We start from the raw sequence: 24,774 nt of genomic DNA on the forward strand, positions 1-24,774 counted from the left end.
AATTGAATTATTAGCTATCGAACTTTTGATAGACTTTGATACACTTGTGTTGCCTGTGTGTCGAATAAGTGGAGGTTTTTTCTTTTGGTCCCAAATTGAGAAGGTAAATTGGCTTTTTGACTTCTCAAATTTTTTTAAAAATTTTTTGGGTCAAACTTCTTTATGTGAAATACGCAGTTGGACTCCATATGACAGCCATGTTACTGTTAAGGGCAGGCTATATGGATTATTTAGGACGAAGTAGACCAAGGAGAAGCACATTCAAGCAAAAAAGAAACATAGTAATTATAATGGTGAGAAGGAAGTGCAAAAGAAAGTGCTTTTCTTTCCAGTCGGAAAAATAAAGTGCTAAAAAAGAGGCAATTCAAACAAGCTACACATACCCCTCTCGACTCAGTTTTATAAAATTTTCTATTTACTTTAAATCTCTACATTTTCATTCCCTTGGGCGTAACTGTCTTATAATTAGAAATTTAGAATGTTACAGACTGGAAAGTCAGTTTGATCACCCCTATTTCACCTCTAGAGAGCTTGTCTCTTGCTCAACAACCAAGTCAACTACGGAAATTGCGTCAGTCAGGAGTAGCGACCGTCAACAGGTAATACAGGACTAATAATACTTATCCGAAATAGGGAAAAAGAAAAAGAACCTCAAAACGAAAAAAAATGGCATTTTAATTTCTTTGGCACCTTACACCTTGAACTTGCTCTATTCCTGAAAGGAATCCATTAGTAAACAAGGGGTTCATTCGATATACAAAAAGATCTACAACACTCTAAGCAAGATATTCGTGAGATATGCTCCCTCTGGATAGGCAGGATCAATTGGATGATCACATGCTGCTCCTGCCTGACGTACAACAGTGATTTTCCTCCCAGCCATTGATGCAGCACCCTAAGTGCAAGCAAATCACAAAGCACATCAATCAAACTATGTTTCTGAAGGACCAGATCAAGATATTTATGCTCGGAATAAGACCCAAATTAAAATTGACAAGTTCTCTTTTGAAAAGAGGCTGCATTAAAATACCACAAAGAATAGATCCTGTTGCTGAATAAACGTTTCACTTAGTGGACTAATGTCTTTAACTATATGTATGTGTGCCTATGTAGTACTGCTATTTTGCCTGAAATGTGCTCATGCAGGCACAACATGCACAATAAGTGAGGATGCTTCATTCAGTGACATGGTTATCAGTATTGTAATGGTCATCATCAAAGAAAAGAGAGGAGAAACAAGCTTCTGTCTATCCACATAGCTATATAAAGAGTATCGAGTTACTAATTGTCCTTGACCAGAGACATTGTAAAACCACATAGGAGCAGAGCAAGAATTGACAAAGTTAAAATGGACTAACTAAGCCTACCTTACAAAAGAAAAAAAACTAAAGCCTACTTTATACATTATATCATGGTGTTCCATTAGATAACATCGTCTTTTAACAAACCTGTTAATCAAACATCAAGTTTCAGGGCATCAAATGGATTTTGGGTGCTAAAACTATGCAGGATGTGGAAAACAAATGCAACTCACAAAGTGGCTTTTTTCACTTGGTAGCCCGAGAAGCTTGTTTAACACAGCGGAAAGTGGATTGGCAACAGGTCGGCACGAAGTGATTCATCATGCTCAAACATGAGCCGATCGCTCGTTAGAGACGGTTTATAGATCATCAAATTCCCACAAATGGAATGAAAAGTGGATCCATGTAAAAATCTCTAAAAAAAGAAGATTTCTGTTGATGTAATCTATGTGGAGACAAGGCTAAGAGTATCAAACATTTATTTTGCACTATCATCTTATGGACCAGCTATGGCAACTCTTTCTGAATATGGTACTAAAACGGAGCAAACGAGGGTGTACTCGTGAGCTACTGAAATATTGGAGCATCAGAGGCAAGAATTCCAATCAAAGGAAATGCTAGCAAACCGTTCCCGCTTGCATATGGTGGACAGGTTGGAGGGAGTGAAACACTAGGTTATTTGAAGATAAAGGAAACTCTTTTTAGAAGATCAAGTTGACCAGGAGCGGATCTAGAGTGTTTGTTATCGGTTCACATGAACCGAGTAACTTTTGCTCAGACCATGTATATATATTAATCCACTAATTATATATAAGTATTTGATTGTGATTCGTAGTTATTGTTGTAATATTGACTTGCTATAGGAATCCAGAAACTTCAAATTCTAGATCCCCTTTGAAGATGAACTGTTTACTTTTATTTCATTTTTGGTGTAAATAACAACAAACCCAATATAGCCCCACAAGTGGGATCTGAGGAAGGTAGATAGTACGCAAACCTTACCCCTGCAGTGAATGTAGAGAGGTTGTTTCCAGTAGATCCTCTGCATGCAGAAAATGAGGAAAAGACCAGTAGCAACAAGCAATAACGAGAACAAGATAAAGGAAACAAGGTGAAAGGAACATGTAGTGATAGAAATCTACAATATTAGAATACAAGCCTACAACTAATAACATGGAAATGTCCGGAAAAAAACACAACTATGTACTAACCTACAACATTAATCTTCGAACTCCACACCTTCCTATTAAGGGTCATGTCCTCGGTCAACTGAAGCAAAGCCATATCTTGCCTAATCACCTCTCCCCATTACTTTTTTGGCCTACCTCTACCTCTTTTAAGACCCACCAAGAACAACCTCTCACACATCCTCATCGGGGCATTTGTACTTTTCCTCTTCAAATGCCCAAACGATCTAAGTCTTGCTTCCTGCATTTTATCCTCCATGGGGGCCACTCCTACTTTGGCCCGAATATCCTCAATCTTAATCTTATCAATCCTGGTATGCCCGCACATCCATCTCAACATCCTCATTTTTACTACTTCCATTTTTCGGACATGAGAATTCTTGACTGGCCAACACCCAGTCACGTACAACATAGTCCGTCTAACTACCGCTTTGTAGAACTTACCTTCTAAGTTCAGGAGGCACATTCTTATCACATAAGACACCGGATGCGAGCCTCCATTTCACCCACCCGCACCAATACGATGTGTAACATCCTCGTTAATCTTTCCATTACCTTGGATTATAGACCCCAAGTACTTGAAACTATCTTTCTAGGGGATGAGTTGTGTATCAAGCATCACACTCCGTCCACTTCACTGGTCCCGTCACTGAACTAACACTTCAAGTATTTTGTCTTGATCCTACTCAACTTGAAACCTTTAGACTCTAATGTTTGTCTCCATACAAATAATCTCGCGTTAACACCACTTCGCATCTTGTCAATCAGTACAATATCATCTGCAAATAATATACATCATGGCACATCCCCTCCCCTTGAATGTGACACATCACTGTATCCAACGCCAAAGCAACTAAAAATGGGCTAAGAGATGACCCCTGATGCAACCCCATCATAACTGTCAAGAGGTCCGAGTCCCCTCTCACTGTCCTCACCCAAGTTTTAGCTCTTTCATACATGTTCTTAATCACCCTAGTATACGCTACATGAACACCTCTAGCCTCCAAACATCTCCATAGAATCTCCCTTGGGGCTTTGTTGTATGCTTTCTCTAGATCAATGAACACCATGTGCAAGTCCCTCTTCCTCTCCCTATACTGTTCCACCAACTGCCTTACATGATTAATGGCTTCCGTAGTCAAACGACCCGACATGAATCCGAACTAGTTTTCGGAAATAGACACTCTTCCTCACCCTTGCTTCCGCCACCCTCTTCCAAACTTTCATAGTGTGGCTTAACAGCTTGATACCCTATAGTTGTTGCAATTTTGGATATCACCCTTGTTTTTATATAATAGAATTATCGTATTCCACCTCCATCCTTCGGGCATCTCTGTCGTCCTAAAAATGATGTTAAACAATCCAGTGAGTCATTCCAAGCCTGCTCTGCTCACGGTCTTCCAAAATTTCACTAGAATTTCGTTTAGCCCAGGTCATTCTCCCCTTACTCATCTTATGCATAGCCCCATCGACCTCCTCAATTTTATACGCCTATAATAACCAAAATCTCAACGGCTCTCGGAGTGCTCCATATCACCCAACACGATGTCACTATCTCCCTTTTCATTTAGGAGTTTATGGAAGTTAGTCTGCCACTTACGCCTGATATGTGCCTCTTTCATCAATACTCTGCCATACTCATCTTTAATTCACTTCACTTGGTCCAGGTCACGAGCCTTTCTTTCTCTCATCTTGGCTAGCTTGTACAACTTCTTGTCCCCGCCTCTGTCCCTAAGTTCCTCATACAAACGTCCAAACGCTGCAGTCTTAGCCACCATAACCGCTAGCTCTGCCTCCTTCTTGGTCTTCTTGTACCACTCCCTATTCGTCCTCTTCTCCTCCTCGTCCTTGCTCTCCACCAACTTCAGATATGCAGTTTTCTTGGCTTCTACTCTTTTTTGGACCTCTCTATTCCACCACCAGTCCCCCGTGCCCACCAGAGTAGCCCTTCGAGACTCGTAGCACCTCTCTAGCCGCTTCCCTGATGCAATTCGCAGTCGAGGTCCACATACTACTCGCGTCCCCTCTATTCCTCCAGACCTACATAGCAACCAACTTCTCCCCTAACTACCGAGCTTTGTCCTAAGTCATGGCTCTCCACTTGATCTTAGGTTGACCATACACAACCCTCTTCTTCCTTTTCCTCATGATCTCCAAGTCCATCACCAAGCGCCTATGTTGGGTCGAGAGATTCTCACTTGGAATAACCTTGCAATCCAAGCAAAAACTTCTATCACACTTCCTAAAGAGTAAGTAATCAATTTGTGTCTTGGCCACCGCACTCTTAAAGGTTACCAAGTGTTCTTCTCTCTTCTTAAAACTCGAGTTAGCTATTGCCAAGTCAAAAGCTTTAGCGGAGTTCCACCTCCGTTTCTATCCCCAAAACCAAAGCCGCCATGCACATCGTGAGAAAACTCACGAGTAGGAAAGGATATTTTGTTGGCATCTTGTAAATATTTTTACAGCACCTCCTTGGTGCCATGCTAATAATACACTTACCATTTGTCAAAAAAAAGTATGCAGTACAGAGCAGTCATTAAGTTTGGGTTTCCCTTTTTCTTGTAGGATTGGTACTAGAACTAGAGGCGGATTTAGGATTTTCTCTTGATATGTTCGACCTTTAAGATTCTTAACACTGAACTCATTGTACTTTTAAAATTCTGGGTTCAGATCTAACATTTGTTAAAATTTTAGTGGATATTCACACATAAATATGTACTCCGCATCAAAATACTAGGTCCAAAAGGGCCCAGTAGTAAAGTACGAAATCCGCCCCTGAAAAAGAACCACAGTCATTCTTCCGCAAATAAAAAAAATTGCAAATATTAGGGAAGAACAATTTCCAAAACCTTTTTTCAGAACAAGTTGCTCAAACACAAAATTCTTTCTACAGAAAACTTTTTCATAATATCGGCAAATATTCCAACGGTGTTTGATATATCTTTTTACTAGTCCTTGAACAAAATAATCTAACTTGCCTGAAGAATGCGCAAGAACAGTCCACTTTGGGTCATAGCTCCAGAACATGAGCAGGTCATTAGGAGACCACCTCTTTTTGTCAACTGCATGGCCAAATAGTTCAAATTCCTATACATGCCAGACGCACTCTTTAAGACCTGTATGAAGTAACAAACAAATGAAAAATGACTACAAAATGAAAGAGCTCTGAAACAAATAACACGATGTCATAGAAAAGCTTTTTCCTTCCAATTAGTTGAAATGACTAAGATGGAATAAAAGTGATGAAACAAAGACGACAGAGGGCAAATATGACTTATCCTCACAAATGAGGAAGTTAGTAACCAGGATTGCTATTCCAAGCATATTCAAAAAGAACAGATGCTCTATGGCATCCTCCTCCTCTCACCATCCCATGGGATAAAACAGATGTTCTATAGCATCATCCTCTGCTCGCCATCTCATTGGGAATTTTTCCACATAGTTTCTTGGGAAGTGACTTTCTATCAGAAATATTCTAGAAGCAACATTCTTCAAATCAGAAATATTCTCGAGCTTAGTTGATCACCATTTTCTATCAGAAATAATCTAGAAGCAACATTCTTCAAATCCACTAGCCATGTGATTCAACAACCAATACTTGAGATACCACATCAGTAAATCACTTTCCACCAAATGCATCACATAATAATTCATTTACCAGAACTCAGAAATCGAGCAATGCCTACACTCCACACAGCAAATGCGAATCTTTTTATATTCAGAACAAAGTAAAGTTCATCACCAAGACATCAACACTGAAGTCCACATACAAAACATTTCAATTACCTTTTTCCGAGGCGCCAATTTAGGAGGATCCAATATAACTATATCCCACGATTCGTTTCTAGAAACAGCAGCCTTCATGAACTCAGTTGCATCTTCTCGCAGAAAAGATATCCTTTGGGAATCCAGGCCATTTAATGCAACATTTTCTTTGGCAAGTTCCAATGCAGGCGAAGATGAATCAACACCTTCAAAACACTGAGTGTTTACTACACTAGAAAACCAGAAGCAAACTTATAAAGTAGTTCCAAGATATAAAAAATAGCACGTCGGATTAACTAGGAAAGTGTTCTGATACACCCCGAGGAATAAGATAAATATTGCTCGCATTCTTGAATGACTCCACAAACTTACCGACTTGAACTACAACTGTGAGAATCTATCGTTCTTACTTTCAATGACGATGAGAATGCGAAGAATGATATTTGCTTAATGTGAAGTGCAAAGAATGAAGCAAGTGCATAGCACGCATAAGAGCGAGGCGGTGGGGAAGCGAGAAGCAAATGGTTTTTTCAATTCTATTATCTCAGTATTAGTTATTATTGGGCGTATTATCCTCCTGCATGTGACTAATTCAATATCAGAGAGAAAAAAGAAAACAAAGAAAATAGCAAATGGAACAAGCCAATGTCTTTCTCTGCCTCTTTATTGCACTCTAGTTATATACCTTTCTCTCACCACCTGTAACTACAGATATGCTCCAATTGTGTCTTCTGCAGTGTTCTTCTCTGCACCATTTATCAACATGTAATGATGTCAATTTGCTAGAGGCACGTGAGCTGGTTGAATGTCACATGGGCAATGCTTGGCACATCATCTCTCTGTTATCAATATAAACAAGAGAGGAAATGTGAATGAAGGCAGTGAAGAATCATTACAGAAATATCATTCTCTCAATCTACTCTGTTCTTCTTCTCAACTTTCCTTTCTGCTCCTTCACTATCTGTCTATTTCTCTCTCTATCTCTTAATACTATAGCTCTTCCTCTCTCTTCCCTATTCTTCTTCTAAAGACTGTTAAATCATATGAAAGTTCATCATTGTTGAGGTTTCAGCCTTGACTTAGTTTGTTGGTTCAGATTAGCATTTTAGACCTGTTAAGAATATAATTAACTAAATAAAAGTGTGTTCTCTCTAACAACTCAAGATTTGAGATGAGATGGCCGGACCTTCAACATGGTACTTAGGCAGGCAAACATCTTAAGCTCGAGTCTCACCGCCACCCATTATCAAAAAGAAAATCTCCATGTGCTTGGCCCATGAAAAAGAATCAAGCTTGCACGTGATGGGGCGTGTTTAAAATATAATTAAGTAAATCAAATGTTCTCTCTAATAGCTTAAGCTTTTAGATGAGATGGACACATACTTAGTAAGATCCACTTTCTTGTAATTCGCACTTCATTTCATTGAGAACTACTGTAGTTCTACTTTGAGTTGAAATCAATGGAATACCCTTTTGATTATGTAATGATCCTTGAGGTTAGACTGTTACAAAATAGTACCAGAGCCTTTTTCATGGCACAGCTCTGATTAACGACCATGGCGGAAGAATATGGAGTTGAAGCTCAATTTCGCACCTACATCAGAGTGATGAATAAATTGACATCAAATCAGGCAGCACAAGGAGTGATAAACGAGCATGGGCTACAATGAATGAATATGCAATGCCAAGGATTTAGGACCTAGGACCAGATGAAGAGGTTGCTATAATTTATGAGGGTCCCAAAAAGCTTACCTTATGTTACAGAAAAGCTTGAGAAAGGGGCACCCCTATGCTTATGATTATTGATTCTAAGGTGAAGAAGGTAGAGGGTGAGGCAACACGAAGGAGCCTAACTCTAATCAAGTGTTTGATCGGGTTCCTCACTTAAACCTGTTCTCTTTGGATGTGATATATTTGGTTGGCTAGAATATGCAGTCAAATGGTATGAAATGGCACCAGTTTCAATTGAGCTAGCATTGGTGGAGTTATCAGGGAGATTCTGTACTTTTGAGAGGTCTGAGAGATGTCCAGTCTATTGATTTGGGGATTTTGCTCTCTTCCAATGAAATTAATTGAGATGTTCAAAATCCTATTATTCGGGGTCGGGCAACTCATGGACATGGTGATAAAGATTAAAGCTCTAAAGTGTTCTACAGATATGAAACTGGCTGGAACCAAACCCAATGGAGTTTCTTCCTTGTTGTTTTAACTGAAAGCTCTCATGCCGGACAGGTGGATCAGGGTTTTCAGATAGCAAGCGTGAGTATTCGATTGAGCCCACTATGAAACATTATGCTGTAGTCGATTGGACGAGGCTTTTAAATTTATTGAAAGCACGCCCTTGGAGTCAGATTGTGATCTGGGATGCAGTATTCTCTACTTGCAGAGCTCACAAGAACCTTGAAATAGCAAAAGTTGCATCAGAGAAGCAGCTCCTGCAGCTTGAATTATAGCATGCTAGAGGCTATGTCATTGTGTCTAATGCTTATGCAAGAGCAGAGAGGTGGGATGATGTAGAAAGAGTTAGAAGTTCAATGAAGAACAAAAATGTTGAAAAGGCAATGGAGTTCAATGGAGGTGAGCAGAGAGGTGGGATGATGTAAAAAGAGTTAGAAGTTCAATGAAGAACAAAAATGTTGAAAAGGCAATGGAGTTCAATGAAGGTGGATGGTTTACTGCATTCATAACTTGCTGGTGATAATGCTCATACAACTAAGCAGGAGATATACTTGAAATTGTAAGAAATATTAGAGAAGCTAAACAACAACATTACAAGCCAGAAACTAGTTGGTATGCAATTCAACCTGAAGACCTATTGATATTGTGGGATGAAATATTTGCCTGTGACAACAGGAAGTTGGAGAAACCTTCGGAAAATGATGCCGGGTATGATTTATTTACAATAATGTTAAGCTGGTTCGGCATGTCAGAGCATCATACAGAGAAATCCATTTTGAACTCAAGGATATGGTCTGACTCATTTTCTAACAACCTTGAGGACAAGGTTAAATTCAAAGGGAAGGGAATGTAATGACCTCAATTTGTTAGAGGCATGTGAACTGGTCGAATGTCACATGGGCAACGGCTTGGCACATCATCTCTTTGTTGTCAATATAAATAAAGGGGAAATGAGAATGAAGGTAGTGAAGAATCGACACAGAAATCTCCTTCTCTCTATCTGTTGTTCTCTTCTGAACCCTCCTTTCTGCTTCTCCCCTACCTCTCTATCTCTTATCTCTATCATTTTTCCTCTCTTTCTTACTCTTCTCCTTCTAAAGTCTGTTAAATCACTGCCAAAGATCATCGTTGTTGAGGTTACAGCCTCGACTTAGTTTGTTGGTTTGATTAGCATATTACATCCAATATCTTGTAACTTCGCGCTTCATTTTTGTTGAGAACTACTGATATTCTACTTTGAGTTGAAATCAACGGAATACTCTTTTGCTTATGTAATGATCCTTGAGGTAAGGATTGTTACAAAACAGTACATCCATACTTCATCTTTCTTTTTGATTGATATTGAAAGGTGACTATCAAAATCAGTTGCTGGAAAATGACTTTCTGACATGGACATGGCTTCTAGAAATTACAGTAAGATGTTTTATCAAGAAAGAAATTACAATAAGATGCTGCGATTGACGTTGCTGTCTGCTAACAAGGAAAATGATAAAGGCTTCTCCACCTATCTGTTTGGGTTCTCTTTTTTGATTCAGTATGTTTAAAAGAGCAAGTCGATATCATAAGCACAATTTCTTCAATTCTCCACTATCCTTCTTAAGCTTTCATAAATATTTAAGGACCAATTACCTCCACCTTCACAGAAGGAGAAGGAATGGCATGGGCTCCAGCATCATCAAAGTGATTAGGTTATATACTTATATCAAGGATTATTGGGATTTGGAATGCCTTATAGTACTAAAGACACCATGGATTCAGAAATAGAAGGATAGCTGGAATCCTTGAAGAAAGAGAGAATGAATCACTGCCTGATGTTTCAGTTGGGGAAATATGGAGGTGAATAGTTTGAAGAGATCGAGAGTGGAATAAGAGAGAATTCAAAATCGAAGAGAAGGCAAAGAACCAAGGGAGTGAAGAGGACAAACAATGAATGCAAAACCTTCCGATTTGTTCGAACCTAACACTAAATTACGAGGAAGGAGGTTACCTCCCTATGGGATTGGTGGTAGGACATTGATCAACAAATATGTTGCATGGGATTGAGCTCTGAAGCATTTGCCTAGAAACAGGAAAATGGCTAAAAAAGCATATAATGAAGACAACCTAATAAAAGAACTCTACATCAAAATCACAAAACATAGTAACTCATAGCCTTTTTGGCATTTCAAGTTTTATTTATGATTACTTCTAATAATTATCATATAATATGTCATTATCATTTTACTTAGTTATCTAGGAAAAGATCAGGTATTACAATTTTTTATTTTCTATGTTAAAGCATGAACTGCGAGCAATGAACAAGAAACAAAAAGAGAAAGAAGCTATCGATATGTTAGTCAGAAGAAGATATATCGGTTGTATATTATTGTTATCTTACATTTTTATTTTCATTAAACACTATAATCTTGTATCTTTTTTACTCCAACTTGCTTGGAATTGAGGTGTAGTAGTTGTTGATGTTGTTGCTGTCATCTAACTGCATGAGTTACACATGCAAAATAGTAACTTACATTTGCAGATAAAAATTGACAAGACAATGAAAGTAATTAATACCGATAACATCCAAAGCACCACCAGATGCTGCATTTAGAGCAAAACCTCCAGTGTAGCAACATATGTCAAGAACTCTACGACCCTCTGAAATGGTAGATAAGAAGCAACGGTTTTCACGTTGATCTGCATAAAACCCTGTCTTTTGCCCATCCAAGGATATCCAATATGAAATTCCATTCTCCATAACCTCAACCAGAAAAAAATTAAACCATGTTAACAAATCTTTCAGGCTTTCAGCAGCGTAGATTAATACTTAACAGGAAAGTTCATACAACAGCTGAAAAAGTATATCCACATCGCACACCATGGCTTAAACCTTTACCATACAGTGTTCTTTTTTTCCAGTCATCTTTTTTCCAATGCAAGCATAGCATGTTAAATGCAGATATAGAACAAGTCATAGAGTAGTTGCCAAACTATTGCAGAAGTTGTGATTTGGTCAGTTCTAATAATGTGTGTAACACTAGCTAATATAAATTTGCTTCAAAATGCACTCTGACGCAGCTGCCAATGCAATTGAATCGAATTTCTGGAAACATTTGGATAGGTATATTGCATTTTAAAAGGGTGAGATCTGGGAAAGCAAATATAAGATATTAAACTTTGATACAAAATAGAAAAAAGGAAGTAAAATCCTCCCATCTTGCCTTTGCTCCTCTCCTCCTTTTCCTTTCCCGCTGCACAACTTGTGTTAGAGCCTCTATCTTAAGAGAAGATACTCTCTCTATCCCAACTTCAGAGAAAGAGGTGCAAAATGAACCTGGAAAAGGGTACTTGAGTGAAAGTAATCTATACAAGTCCAAACTTTGGTATCTTTGTCAGTACCTAGACTGAACGTTGAATAAAAGATTTGATACCATTAGCAAAAAGAAGGGGTAGATGACAAAACAAATGAGAGAGTCAACCAAGACTTGGAATAATGGAGAAGCACTCTATAGAGCAAAGGTTTAAGGATAAGTAAAATCAAGATCCAAATAAATGCATTTCAAGTTTATCTCCCACAAGAGAATAGAGGTGAAATAAGATTAGACGGAATTGGGGTGTCTAAATGCAGACAATTTCAGAAATCTAGACTCATTCTTTCAAGAGAATGACATGATAAATGAAATAAACACGGGGATTAAAATAGGATGACTGAAATGAAATAGTGCTATGAAGATACAATGTGATAGGAAGATACCTAACAAAAAGAGCAAGTTATATAGAACAGTTTTGGAACCAGCATAATTATATGTGAGTGATTGTTGGGCCTTAGATGGAGGAGAGTCGTGGCAGTATTATGTGATAAAGATACCCAATAAAGTGAAAATCAAGTTCTACATGAAGGTTGTGAAACCAGCAATGTGAAATGTGAGTGAATATTTTGCTGCTAAGGAGCAACATATCCACAAGATGAGTGTAGTAAAAATATAGATGTTAAGATGGATATGGGGTCATACAATATTGAACAAGACCAAAAATGATCACATTCAAGAAAGGGTGCAAGTTGCACACATAGAGGAGACGATGCGAGAAAGTCATATGAGCTCTAAAACCCCAACAATCTCTGGAAAAAAAATATTACAACTTTGGGAAAAAAAAAGAGACCTACGAGCTCCTAAATTAACACGGACTTAGCTAAAGACATAAAAAATGGAAGCAAAGGATTTAGATGCATGATACCAGGCAGTTGAAAATAAGGTTCAGCTTTTCTTGTCCGTATGAGCGATACCAATCAGTTAGATTAAGGTATTAGTTATTATTGCTACACTTACATTTTTTAACAAAGTAAATATCATTAGTGTTTGGGCAAACAAGTAAAAAACTTACAAAAACATATGGTTTTCTAAGAATGATACACTGTCTTCTATACAACAAAGGACCTCATGAGTGCACCAACAAGAAAGAAGGAATAAGAGGCTACTCGCCTAATCTTCAAATGTACAAATTTCAACCCTAAACCTTTGAAAGCTCTCTCATTTATTTCTCTCCAAACAACCTATATAAGTACTAGTAGAGCAACGTCTACCACAATTCTAGCTAAAGATTACCTCTTTCACAATGGATGGCATCACCCAAAGATTTCCAGCTAGTTCAAGGTCTCCCACCATATCCTCGTAGCAGCTCGAGAACGTAGAAGGTGATGGTCGACGTTTTCACCCGAATCCTTAGACATAAAGCACCAATTGACATACATGACCTACCTTTTCTTCAGATTTTCGGCCATCAAGATCACCCCTCCTGCTGCAAGCCAAGTGGAAAAAAACACACCTTTTTCGGAACCTCACGGATCCAAATCGAGCTATATCGGAAGGCAACCACCTCCCTAATCAAAGCTTCTCATAGAGTGACCTGACAGAAATGGTGGTAATGGCAATGCGTTCCCTCGTCCGATGTCGAGCCTAGGCTCTGATACCAACTGTTACGCGGCGCCTTCCTGAGATTCCTTGGAAGGGCAACGTAAGGCTAAGCAACTGATGTCAGTGCAGCTACTGTCCGCCAACTGAAGTCCCCTCCGTACGCTAGACTAGATTGTCAGTGTCGTACGGGAAAACCAATGTCAAGAGCAATTGAGAGAATAGAAATGAGGATTGAGAATGAAAGAAAGCTTGATTGCATTAATGAAAGCTATTACAGAAAGGCAATGCGGTGTCGAGGGGGAGAGATACCAGTACAGAAAATTATTTGCTTGCTAGAAAGTTTGATTGCTTGATCCCCCTAATAATGCTTAAAAAAATAAACCAAAGCTACAAGACTAGACTTGATTAAGCTAGAGAAACATAATGGAAGTACATGGAATAAAACTACTCTATATTTACAATAAAAAAGACTTAGTTTTCTACAAGGCAGAAACAGGTCCATTGTCAGCAACAGTCTTTGGCATCAGGGTCTGCGCGCGCGGCGCTGTTGGCATCCGCCTGCAGTTGGGCGCTGGCGAGGGATATCGGTGGGGCGACAAAGGCACATGCGCGCTTGTCACTTGGCGCGGCCAAGACCACGGGGCCGTCTGTGGTGCTAGGCATTGGGAGGCTTGCTAGGACGCCACGGGGCGCGCCCAAGAGGTCATGGGGCACGGCTGGAAAGCCGCCCATGACATTCTCCCCAACCTGAATTGGCGACGTCCTCGGCGCCTTACTTGCAAGATAATCTTCAATTAGGCTCTTGTAGGCTTTGAAGTTTGTTCCCCTCTCCCAAGTTTTCTCCTCTGCATCACAGCCCTGCCATTTCACCAAGAACTCTTGGTGATCTTTCCTTGAGGCATGAATCACTCTATCATCAAGGATAGCCTCAACACGCCTTTTCCCGGTTGAATTGGGCCCTCGAATACTGGGTATTGTGAGCTGGCTCCGTGAAGGATCCTCCGTGTCTTCCCGAAAAGGTTTCAGGAGGCTGACATGGAAGACAGGATGAATTTTCAACCAAGCTGGGGTATCCACCCGGTATGCAACTTTCCCAATGCGCCTTTCAATGGACAAGGGTCCAATGTATTTTTGCAATAGGCGAGGGTCATGGACCCCTGCAAATAAGTAACACTTTGGAATTTTGACCATCACTTTGTCTCCTACTTGGTATTCAACAAAGCGACGATTCTGATCAGCATGCCTCTTCATCCGCTTTTGAGCCTTGACAAGATAGCTCCGCACTATCTCCAAATTTTGCTTCCACTCTTTAGAGAAGCTAGCAGCTCGAGGAGATTTAGACATATTTGGTGCATTGACTGTGTGTGGGAGTAGCGGTTGCTGTCCGGTAACAATTTCAAAAGCGCTTTTGTTTGTACTAGAGCTCTTTTGTGAATTGAAACACAGTTGAGCAGCATCCAGAAGCTTCACCCAATTCTTCTGCGATCCGGTTACAAAATGACGCAAATATTCCTCCAACATACCATTGAACCGCTCCGTCTGGCCATCAGATTGCGGATGAAAACTTGAGCTGTGATTCAGCTTCGACCCAAGACACTTAAAGAGTTGGGTCCAAAAGTTGCTAGTGAAGCGTGAGTCACGATCACTAACAATATCTTTGGGTAGGCCCCAATATTTGACGACATGAGAGAAGAAGAGTCGAGCTGTATCTTCTGCTGATATATATTGTGGGGCAGCAATAAAGGTAGCATATTTGGAAAACCGATCTACCACAACCAAGATAGTTGTTAGATCCCCGACCTTGGGCAATCCGGTGATGAAATCCAGGGAAACACTTTCCCAAGGTCTCTTTGGGACAGCTAGTGGTTCCAAAAGTCCCGCCTGTGTTAAGCGGTCTGACTTGTCCTTCTGGCATACTAGACAAGTCTTCACATACTGAGCAACGTCATCGGCAATTTGAGGCCAATAATATGCACGGCGAAGTAACGCCATGGTGCGTTCCTCACTAGGATGGCCGGCCCACGGAGTATCATGACATTCAGCCAGAAGAGTCCTTCACAGATCTCCTCCTTTAGGAACATAAAGTCGGTTCCCTTTCACTTTCAGAAAACCATCTTCCATGTAGAACTGGCGAGTCTTGCCCTGTCCTACCAAATCAACCAAATACTGTGCAGCAGGATCCTTGATGAGTAAGTCCTGTATCTGGTCCTTGATGGAGGTGGCTACTTCGCTCCCCCTTAGGGTGGCGAGTAGGCACACCGATGCTAGATCAGCTCTCCGACTGAGCGCATCAGCAACATGATTGGTCTTCCCATTTCGGTACTCCAGGTTGAAGTGGAATTCAGCTAAGAGTTCCTGCCACCTTGCCTGTCGACCATTCAACTACGAACGGGGTCCCCAGCAGATAGTGCCTCCAAAGGCGCAAGCAGTGGACGACAGCCAATAATTCTTTCTCATGGGCGGCATAGCGCCGCTCTGCATCTTTCAGCTTCCGACTCTCGTACGCTACAGGATGTCCTTCTTGTAGTAAGACTCCACCAAGGGCATAGTCAGATGCATCTGTTTGTACTTCGAATGGCTTGGCCAGATCAGGAAGGGCCAAGACGGGGCTACTAGACATAGCCGCTTTCAATGCGTTGAAGGCCTCCGCTCGCTTGGGTCCCCATTCCCAAGGCGTGACCTTCTTGAGGAGTTCTGTCAATGGTACTGCAATGAGGGAGTAGTTTTTCACAAATCGCCGATAGAAATTGCATAGACCAAGGAACGCCCTCAAGGCGTGGATATCCTTAGGCGGCGGCCAATCTGTGATTGCCTGAATCTTCTGCTGGTCCATCTTGATCCGCCCTTCCTCGATGACATGTCCGAGGAAGTCAATTTGCTTTTGAGCAAAGGAGCACTTAGATAGCTTCGCATATAGTTCATGCTCCCGCAATCGAGCTAGGACCTTCCGCAAGTGCATCAGGTGTTCCTCCAATGTTTGGCTATATACCACAATGTCATCCAAGTAGACCACCACGAATTCATCAATGTACTCTCGGAAGACTTGGTTCATCAAAGTGCAAAACGTAGCTGGGGCGTTAGTCAAGCCGAATGGCATAACCAGGAAATCGTACAACCCATATCTTGTCACACAGGTCGTCTTGTGCTCATCACCCTCTACAATCCGAACTTGCCAATAACCTGTCTTCAGGTCTATTTTGGTGAACACCGTTGCACTACCCAGTCTATCGAACAAGTCTGCCATTAGCGGAATAGGGTACTTGTTCTTCACAGTAATTTTGTTTAGAGCCCGATAGTCCACACAGAGTCGTATACTGCCATTATGTTTCTTTTGGAATAGCACAGGGGACCCGTATGGGGATTTGGAGGGCACGATGATCCCTGTGTCTAGCATTTCCGTCAATTGTCTCCGAAGCTCGGTGAGTTCGGGTTGTGACATTTTGTAAGGCGCCCGGGAGGGTGGCTTCGCGCCCGGCACCAGCTCAATTTCATGGTCCACAGTGCGCCTAGGCGGTAGTCGCTTTGGCATGTCTTGTGGCATGACATCTTCAAACTCTAGTAGTAGCTCCTTCACAGGCTCAAGAATGGGACCCGAGGAGCGTTTTACATCTTCAATGCAGAGGGTTGCCAGGAACGTAGGTTCATGTCTTTTGACCCCCTTCTTCAACTGCAAGGCCGAGATGTTTTCAACGGCCATCTTCATGGGCATGCACAGGATAATGCAGGGCTTGGTCCCATTTGCTCCCATTATCAGTAACATGTCAGCATATGGTACAGGCATGGTGTTGGTTTGCCTCAAGAATTCCAATCCAACTATCAACTCGAAGTCATCTATGATCACCACGCGCCGGTTGAATTTTCCTTCATAAGGGCCAAGCTTCACTGGTACTTCTTTGGCTATCCCACCCACTGGCTGAGGAGGTGAGTTGATAGCTTTGACACTACCTCTGCCCTTTCCTGCAACTAGACCAAGGCGCTCCACCTGAGTCGAGGCTAAGCAGTTGTGGGTAGCACCCGTGTCTATCATCGCCCGAATGGGCTTGCCATTTACCTTCATCTCAACGAACATTAAGGTCCTATCTTGTTTAGGAGGATTCTTCTCATCCGCCTTCTTTTTCCCTTTCTTGGTGCTTGGGCAGGGGTCCTTCTTCTTACGGATGCCAGCATTGGTTCCCGCTAAGGCCTAAAAAATGGAGCTAACAATTGCATTGAAGGCACCTACTGGCTCGGTCTGGTCTGCATCATCTGTGTCATCATATGTCCCATCATCAAAGGCTTGATGGGCGTTCATCTATGCATGTGGACACTCATTATTCCAATGTGGTCCGCCGCAATGACGACATCCCGAAGGAGGCTTTCTCCCCAGTCATTGTTGTTTGACGCAGCACTATTGCTGCCTGAGGAGGGGGCCTTAGATTTGGTTGCACTCCGATCTCCCCCACTTCTGCTAGAGCCACCATTGCTAGTTTGGCCCCCTTTGACTCCCGCTCGGACAGGCGGCTGAGGCCGATCCTTTCGAGCTTCCACTTGATAATCCCCAAGGCATTCAGCTGCTTGGATCTCCTTGGGTAGGGTATCTACCCTTTGTCTTTGCAGTTCCATGCGAGCATAAGGTTTCAACCCTTCTAGGAAGGTGAAGAGCTTGTCTTTGTCCCCCATGTCACGTATGTTTAGCATGAGCGCGGAGAATTCCCGCACGTAGTCCCGCACTGACTTGGTCTGGCAGAGCTCCCGTAGCTTCCTCCTTGCATTGTATTCCACATTTTCGGGGAAGAACTGTAGACGTATGGCTGTCTTCAGTTTTGCCCATGTCTCGAGAGCATCTTCACCGGCCTTGATGGCTTCGTACTTCACCCGCCACCAAAGTTAGCATCACCATGAAGATACATGGCAGCAGTTGCTACCTTCTTAGCTTCTTCTAGGCCTCCAACAACATCAAAGTACTGTTCGATGTCAAAGATGAAGTTTTCCACTTCCTTGGCATTCCTAGCTCCACTGTATGGCTTTGGCTCAGGAATTTTTAGTTTTCGTGTCACAGAAGCGGGGTTCGCAGTGCCCCCAATTTAGTTTCCACCGCCTCGAAGCAAGCCCTGTAAAGCAGCATTGACAACATTGAGTTTGTCTGTCAAGTCGTCAATAGTTTGTTGCATGGCAGTCACCCTGTCTGCCTCTTGTGCCCTGTAAGCTAAATCCTCGGCACGCTCCTGTTGGAGTCCCTCGAATTTGCCAAAAATTTCGGCTGCCTCTGTGGCTGCCGTTTGCCGATCTCCCTCGGAGTCACGACTGATGTTTTCTATGTCAACTTCGGCCTGGAGCACCCTGCGGTCCAGGTCATCCAACCTTTGCCCTAGGCTGGTTCTTAGTTCAGGCACCGTATCCATGATGGGCAGTAATCCGTCAACCGTCTGTTCAAGGGCCGCAATGCGGTCCCCATGATTCACCATGGTCAGAAATGGTGGTAATGGCAATGCGTTCCCTCGTCCGATGTCGAGCCTAGGCTCTGATACCAACTGTTACGCGGCGCATTCCTGAGATTCCTTGGAAGGGCGACATAAGGCTAAGCAACTGATGTCAGTGCAGTTATTGTCCGCCAACTGAAGTCCCCTCCGTACGCTAGACTAGATTGTACGGCACGGGAAAATCAATGTCAAGAGCAATTGAGAGAACAGAAATGAGGATTGAGAATGAAAGAAAGCTTGATTACATTAATGAAAGCTATTACAGAAAGGCAATGCGATGTCGAGGGGGAGAGACACCAGCACAGAGAATTGTTTGCTTGCTAGAAAGTTTGATTGCTTGATCCCCCCTAATAATACTTAAAAAAATAAACCAAAGCTACAAAACTAGACTTGATTAAGCTAGAGAAACATAATGGAAGTACATGGAATAAAACTACTCTATATTTACAATGAAAAAGACTTAGTTTTCTACAAGGCAGAAACAGGTTCGTTGTCAGCAGCATAGTCTTTGGCATCAGGGTCTGCGCTCGGCGTTGTCTGCGCGCGTGGCGCTGTTGGCATCCGCCTACGGTTGGGCGCTGGCGAGGGATATCGGTGGGGCGACAGAGGCACATGCGCGCTTGTCACTTGACGTGGCCAAGACCACGGGGCCGTCTGTGGCGCTAGGCATTGGGAGGCTTGCTAGGACGCCACGGGGCGCGCCCAAGGGGTCATGGGGCACGGCTGGAAAGCCGCCCATGACAATACTCACGCTACCCTGTGAAGTGCTTTCTTTGCGACGCAAATTGACTACATTTGGAACTCTATCACCTCCTAATCTTGGAAATTCCTCCTAAATCCTAACCGCAGAAGATTTGACAATCTTACAGCCTCCAAACTTATTGGACTATTAGCTCCTTTTGGCACGAATTATGTAAATGTTTGGGAAAGAAATTTTCAAAGTACTGTCCCGGCACCACCTATGGCCCCAAAAGTTACCCTCCTCCGTTCCCTACCCTAAATGACATGTTGTTGCTAAACCTTTCCCAGATCCGGTGTTTTCCATGAGTCATTGTGATGTGGTTAAAGATTTGTATGTCAGCCGGGAGACTTAGAGAACTTTAGTTTTAGAGAGCTCCTAGTTTGCCTTAAGAAACAAATTATATAATATTGAAATGAAAGACCCTCGTAGAGCATAAAAATGGATAGGGGGGATTCACATAGCCAACCCCTGATATTTGAGATTAAGGCGTCATTGATTGATGATTGGCCCTTACTTTACTTCCGGCCTGTCATTTGTGTGCCAGAAATATGTCTCAAGTTGAACTATTGGTTGGGCCAGGGACGAGGGGCAGCCTCGGTGCACTATGCTCCCGCTATATGCGAGGTCCGGGGAAGGGCCGGACCACAAGGGTCTATTGTACGCAGTCTTATCCTGCATTTTTGCAAGAGGTTGTTTCATAGTTTAGGTTTGAATTACAACCTTTTAAACTTGAGAAGAATTTAACTTCAGCAATAGTTTGGCTACTAATTCTGCAACTCAAACAACGAAGATAAAAAAAGTGAGAACACTAAAAAAGTCGGCCAAAGAATTTTGACAGGATTTGGTCAAAATATAAACTTCAAGATAACAGAATCAACACTCCACAATATTATTATCTAATAACTAGATCAGTTTTCTGATGCTAATGATAGGCCAGTATAGCACACTTATTTCAAATCTACAGGCAGAAAGCTCACTGAATATTTAGCACCTAAACTGCTTCTAAAGCATTGCTGCGTGCAACATAAGCACCTCTCCACATATCACACTACGGAAGATGATTGTAATTACTTACGATTAGGCATCTACGACTTTGCGTTCAGTTTCTGAAACCGACAGTAATAGCTTAATGAAAAGGAGATGCCTCCTTAACAACACAAGATGCCCTCTAAAAGTTAAAAGTCGGATTTAGCATTGTACTTTTGCAAATCCTAGCATCTAACATTTATATGTTAACAGGATTTCATGTCAGATCACACTCTTGGCTTAGTTTCTTATTACCTCCATGCGAGCAAACAACTCTTCATATTGATTTTAGCTCACAAAACAAATTCTGAATGGCACAACAGATCCATATGAATACAGATCTCACCTTTACCGTAGTTTGAGGTATGATTAGATCTGGTTTTTTCAAATCAGAAAGATCTAAGCCTTCTTCTTTCAAGATTTCAACAGTTGGCCTCCAGCTTATCTGTTTGATATTATTTAATCTACTCAAACAATCCATTATCTGATGCTGGTATATCTGCACCCAAGCAGCTGATGAAGCTATTACAGCTAAATCTCCAAAGATATCAACAATAAGGCCTGATAGTCTGTCATGCAGTAATTTTTGTAATAAGTAAATATCAAATTTCTGGCAATTGAAGTAATTGAACGACAAATTCCAGAGCATGTAAAATAATCACAATTACCCTTGCAAAAAATGCAAGATGTTAACAGTCTCTGTATAAACCTGACATGTGTATTTCTAATATACATCATAAATTACACATTTGCCCTAAAAACAACTGCCTACATCTATCTGCATGCTCCTGCCTCTATGAATTTTGCTAGGTGAAAGAAAAGGATGACCACTGTCACCCCCGGGTTGAGTGAAACTGCATCCCATGTCCCTATATGAATTTTAGAAGCTGCACGAACTTCTTCCATAGTGAATATGAACCATTTGAAGTTGTCACTATGCCAAAAACTGGCTGAACCAACTAGCAGCAACAAACAAAGATTAACTGGACAGAATCCTTTGTCCTTTTTTTAATTTTATAAGTAGAATGCAGACCCTAATGCTTGCATTACGGTAGGTTGTCTACATCACATCCCTTGGGGTGCGGCCCTTCCCCGGGCCCTACGTGAACGTGGGATACTTTCTGCACCGGGCTGCCCCCTTTTTTTTTTAAAAGTAGAATTTCATTACTTGCACCAAGAAGGTACTAATATGTACACATAAGACCTCTGATTCCTTTAAATACGGGGAAATCCAAAAAGTCAGCAATTGTATTTACATTTCTCTTCACAAAAAGCTTGTTGTAGACCAGAATTCTGTAACTTCTCTATTCACTAAATGCACCTCGAAAATTAAATATATATTACCTATACTAAACATGAAATCTTAATGAACTGAGGCACAAGCTGCTAGCGGACATCATTTCTTAACTTAAGCACTAATAAGCATAATAAATTTCAATAATAAGACAGTACATCGACTCAAGTCTTCAGCTATAAGATTTGCCTTCTAGAAAACTTCGCTCTCAAAAAGAAATATAGAAAGAAAAAGGTCTTATTTTTAACACATTGCTAAATCTTCTTCATTCTGTAATGTAAACAGCATAATATTCACAATCACGCATATTATTTGGAGTACATGTAACTAACTAGCAAAATGAGAAGTAGAACACCTCCCATAGGGAATCAGTCAAAAGCAGCAATTTGTAGATGTGAGAAGGAGAAATAATTTGAGGAAAATGTCTTATGGATCCTATCAAAGAAGGCTTTACATGTTTTCATCTTAGAAGATACAGAGCATAATAGTATGCGTTAAATTACTGCTATAGCTAACCTATACCTAAATTTTACTAATTTAAAAGGGTCGACTGATTCTTTCCCTGTAAGAAACAGCTATGACAATCATTTACTAGTTGTCCATCTAGCATTGACAGCTAGCAGTCCTCCATCTGTTCACCAGTTTCTCCCTAACTTTTTTTTTTATCTTATTTTGTTTTGTTTTATTTGGAATTGTCCCTCTTTTTTCATAAAATAGTTGCACAGACTGAGTACCAAAAATCCATAATCAGGAATGACTCAACTGTAATGCACGTGGGGATGCCATTTAAGTTGCTTGAGCAATTATGTAAAAACTTCATCGCCATAGACATGATCAAATGATCTTTAGTGCCAATAAGGCTCCATACATGAGAAACAGGGATGAATGTTTAAGGAAATATACCTGTCCCCTTCGCTATTAACAAGACGATATGCATTTGTGCAAGCAGAAGGAAGCCCTAGATTCTTACGCAACTCCGCAGCAGCTGCAATTCTTGTTTCCAGTAGCTTTTCCGCATTAAGCGCACAAGAAGGGTCTCTGCATCATTTTACACAAAGCATAGCAATCAGGAGTGGTGAATATTTATTTGATCCGACGAAAATAAGAGGACAAGAAAAGAAATAAACGGGACAGATAGTACAATGCTGTTTCCTCTTCTTGCTGCATGAGGCGGACACGGAACATAGAAGTAGAATTGTAAAATCCCCAGCCAATTGGTTTCTCAGTGCCATCAGCAACGAGGACAATATCCCCAGTGGTGGGTGGTGGTCTACCAATCACTCTATCAATAGCACCACTGTAAACCATTGGACTTCCATCCTTAAATAGTTGTGTCTTGCCCTTTTTAAGCACTACTTTTGCAACACCTGCACAACCAATTCAATCAGATTGGGGCCAAAGGCGGATTCAGGAAGTTTATGGGTTCTTATAGCAACTTCAAGTTAATATACAATAATAAATGGGTTCGCAATCAAATAATTATAGATATTTATTTTAGTGGGATTTCTTAATACATATACAGGTATGAGCAGAAGCTACTAGTTCCCATAGGTTACAATGTAGATCAGCCTCCGGTTGGGGCAGCAGAATAGCATTAGCTGCTAGAATAGTTGCAGTTGTATAAGGGCATTTCCTTGCTCTTCAGCCATATAAAAACAAAGGCCTATACAGTATTTTTCTCTCCAGTAAACTGAAAGGGGAAGCATAACTTGGTGTTATGAGTGACCTCAAATAAGTAAAGAACGGGCTAATGTGACGTCCGATAGATGCACATATTCCGTAAGCTCTTTTTACAAGTAGGGATAATTATTGTAAAGTTGTTTCGTATTGAATGGGTACAAACCTGTAGGATGGTTAGAGGCAATTTCCTGAAGGGAAGGAGTTGCCGGTAATGACGCAAGAGATAGAGACCTGAGCATGAGGCGGCCACTGAGAAGCATAACCACCGTCGATAGCTCTGCTGAAACCGTCGACTGGGTAGTAAGTTGAGGACGGACACCACCCGTCGATACCTGCAATTGCTATCTGTACGGACTACGGAGTACCGTGACTGTGTTACTTATCAAGTATGGGCTCTGAATTCAACCGGACCCAATTGAACTCTTTTAGTTTAACCTAAGCCTGTGAGTTAAAATTAAAGGGATGGCAGATAAAATGACATCCGAATCCCAGTAAAAATCTTTCTTGAAAACAAAAAGAAGAAAAGCAACAAATTTCAAAGGAACATACAAGGAATGTTATGGTGAATTGCAGTGAAGGCGGTTGGTTGGTTAGTGTAACCATCGGACTTGTCCTTTTAAGAATTAACCCTCATTCATCGACTTAAGGTCCCAAGCAAATTAGTAATACCTATTAATTATGACTTGTGTGCGCGGTCCAATTCCATTTTTGGAAGATTCGGAATTAAATTGAAAGAATAATTTTTATTTTTTAAGCTTAAATGAAAAGAGTTGATCGGAGTTTGACTTTTGAGCAAACGACTCCGGAATGGAGTTTTGATGATTCCAATAGCTTCGTATGGTGATTTCGGACTTAGACGTGCACCCGGAATTGGATTTGGAGGTCCGTAAAATAAATTGAAACATTTTGGCGAAAGTTGAAAAAAAAATGGAACTCACAAATTCGAGAGTTGACTTTTTGATATCAGGGTCGAAATCTGATTCTGAAAAATTGGAACAGATCTGTTATGTCATTTATGACTTGTGTGCAAAATTTGAGGTCAATCAGACTTGATTTGACAAGTGTCGGCATCGAAGGTAGAAGTTGAATTTTTTTAGTTTCATTAGGCTTGAATTGGGGTGTGATTCATGTTTTTAGCGTTGTTTGATGTTATTTGAGACCTAGACTAAGTCCGTAATATGTTTTGAGACTTGTTGGTATATTCGGATGAGGTCCCGAGGGGCTCGGGTGAATTTCGGGGTGGTTTCGAA

At 41.2% G+C, this 24,774-nt stretch overlaps 1 protein-coding gene across 3 annotated transcripts; it reads right to left on the reverse strand.

Annotated features, from left to right (window-relative positions):
- Positions 1–393: 393 nt before the first annotated feature.
- LOC104222497 (uncharacterized) lies at positions 394–24,152 on the reverse strand. Of its 3 annotated transcripts, XM_070162293.1 has the most exons (9): positions 24,074–24,152; positions 23,688–23,965; positions 22,986–23,211; positions 22,748–22,882; positions 20,897–21,119; positions 10,985–11,171; positions 6,275–6,480; positions 5,467–5,604; positions 394–895 (listed from the first exon to the last, which is right to left on the reverse strand). In XM_070162293.1, exons 2-9 carry the CDS (start codon positions 23,782–23,784, stop codon positions 767–769), a joined length of 1,341 nt encoding a protein of 446 aa, XP_070018394.1. In that variant the 5' UTR covers positions 23,785–23,965; positions 24,074–24,152; the 3' UTR covers positions 394–766. The 3 variants fall into 3 exon arrangements, with proteins under 3 accessions (XP_070018394.1, XP_070018393.1, XP_070018395.1); XM_070162292.1 differs by having other exon boundaries at positions 23,688–24,130; XM_070162294.1 differs by having other exon boundaries at positions 6,275–6,459; positions 23,688–24,129.
- Between the last annotated feature and the right edge of the window lie 622 nt (positions 24,153–24,774).

The sequence above is a fragment of the Nicotiana sylvestris genome, chromosome 11 (assembly GCF_000393655.2).
Source record: "Nicotiana sylvestris chromosome 11, ASM39365v2, whole genome shotgun sequence".
NCBI lineage: Eukaryota > Viridiplantae > Streptophyta > Magnoliopsida > Solanales > Solanaceae > Nicotiana > Nicotiana sylvestris.

Excerpts from the sequence above, each read along its gene's own strand:
- LOC104222497 (XM_070162293.1), bottom strand. The coding sequence starts at position 23,784 with ATGCTTCTCAGTGGCCGCCTCATGCTCAGGTCTCTATCTCTTGCGTCA. Across the intron at positions 23,212-23,687 it reads TGCCTCTAACCATCCTACAG|GTGTTGCAAAAGTAGTGCTT; the intron begins GTTTGTACCCAT and ends TTGGTTGTGCAG. Across the intron at positions 6,481-10,984 it reads TGGTGCTTTGGATGTTATCG|TAAACACTCAGTGTTTTGAA; the intron begins GTATTAATTACT and ends TTTCTAGTGTAG.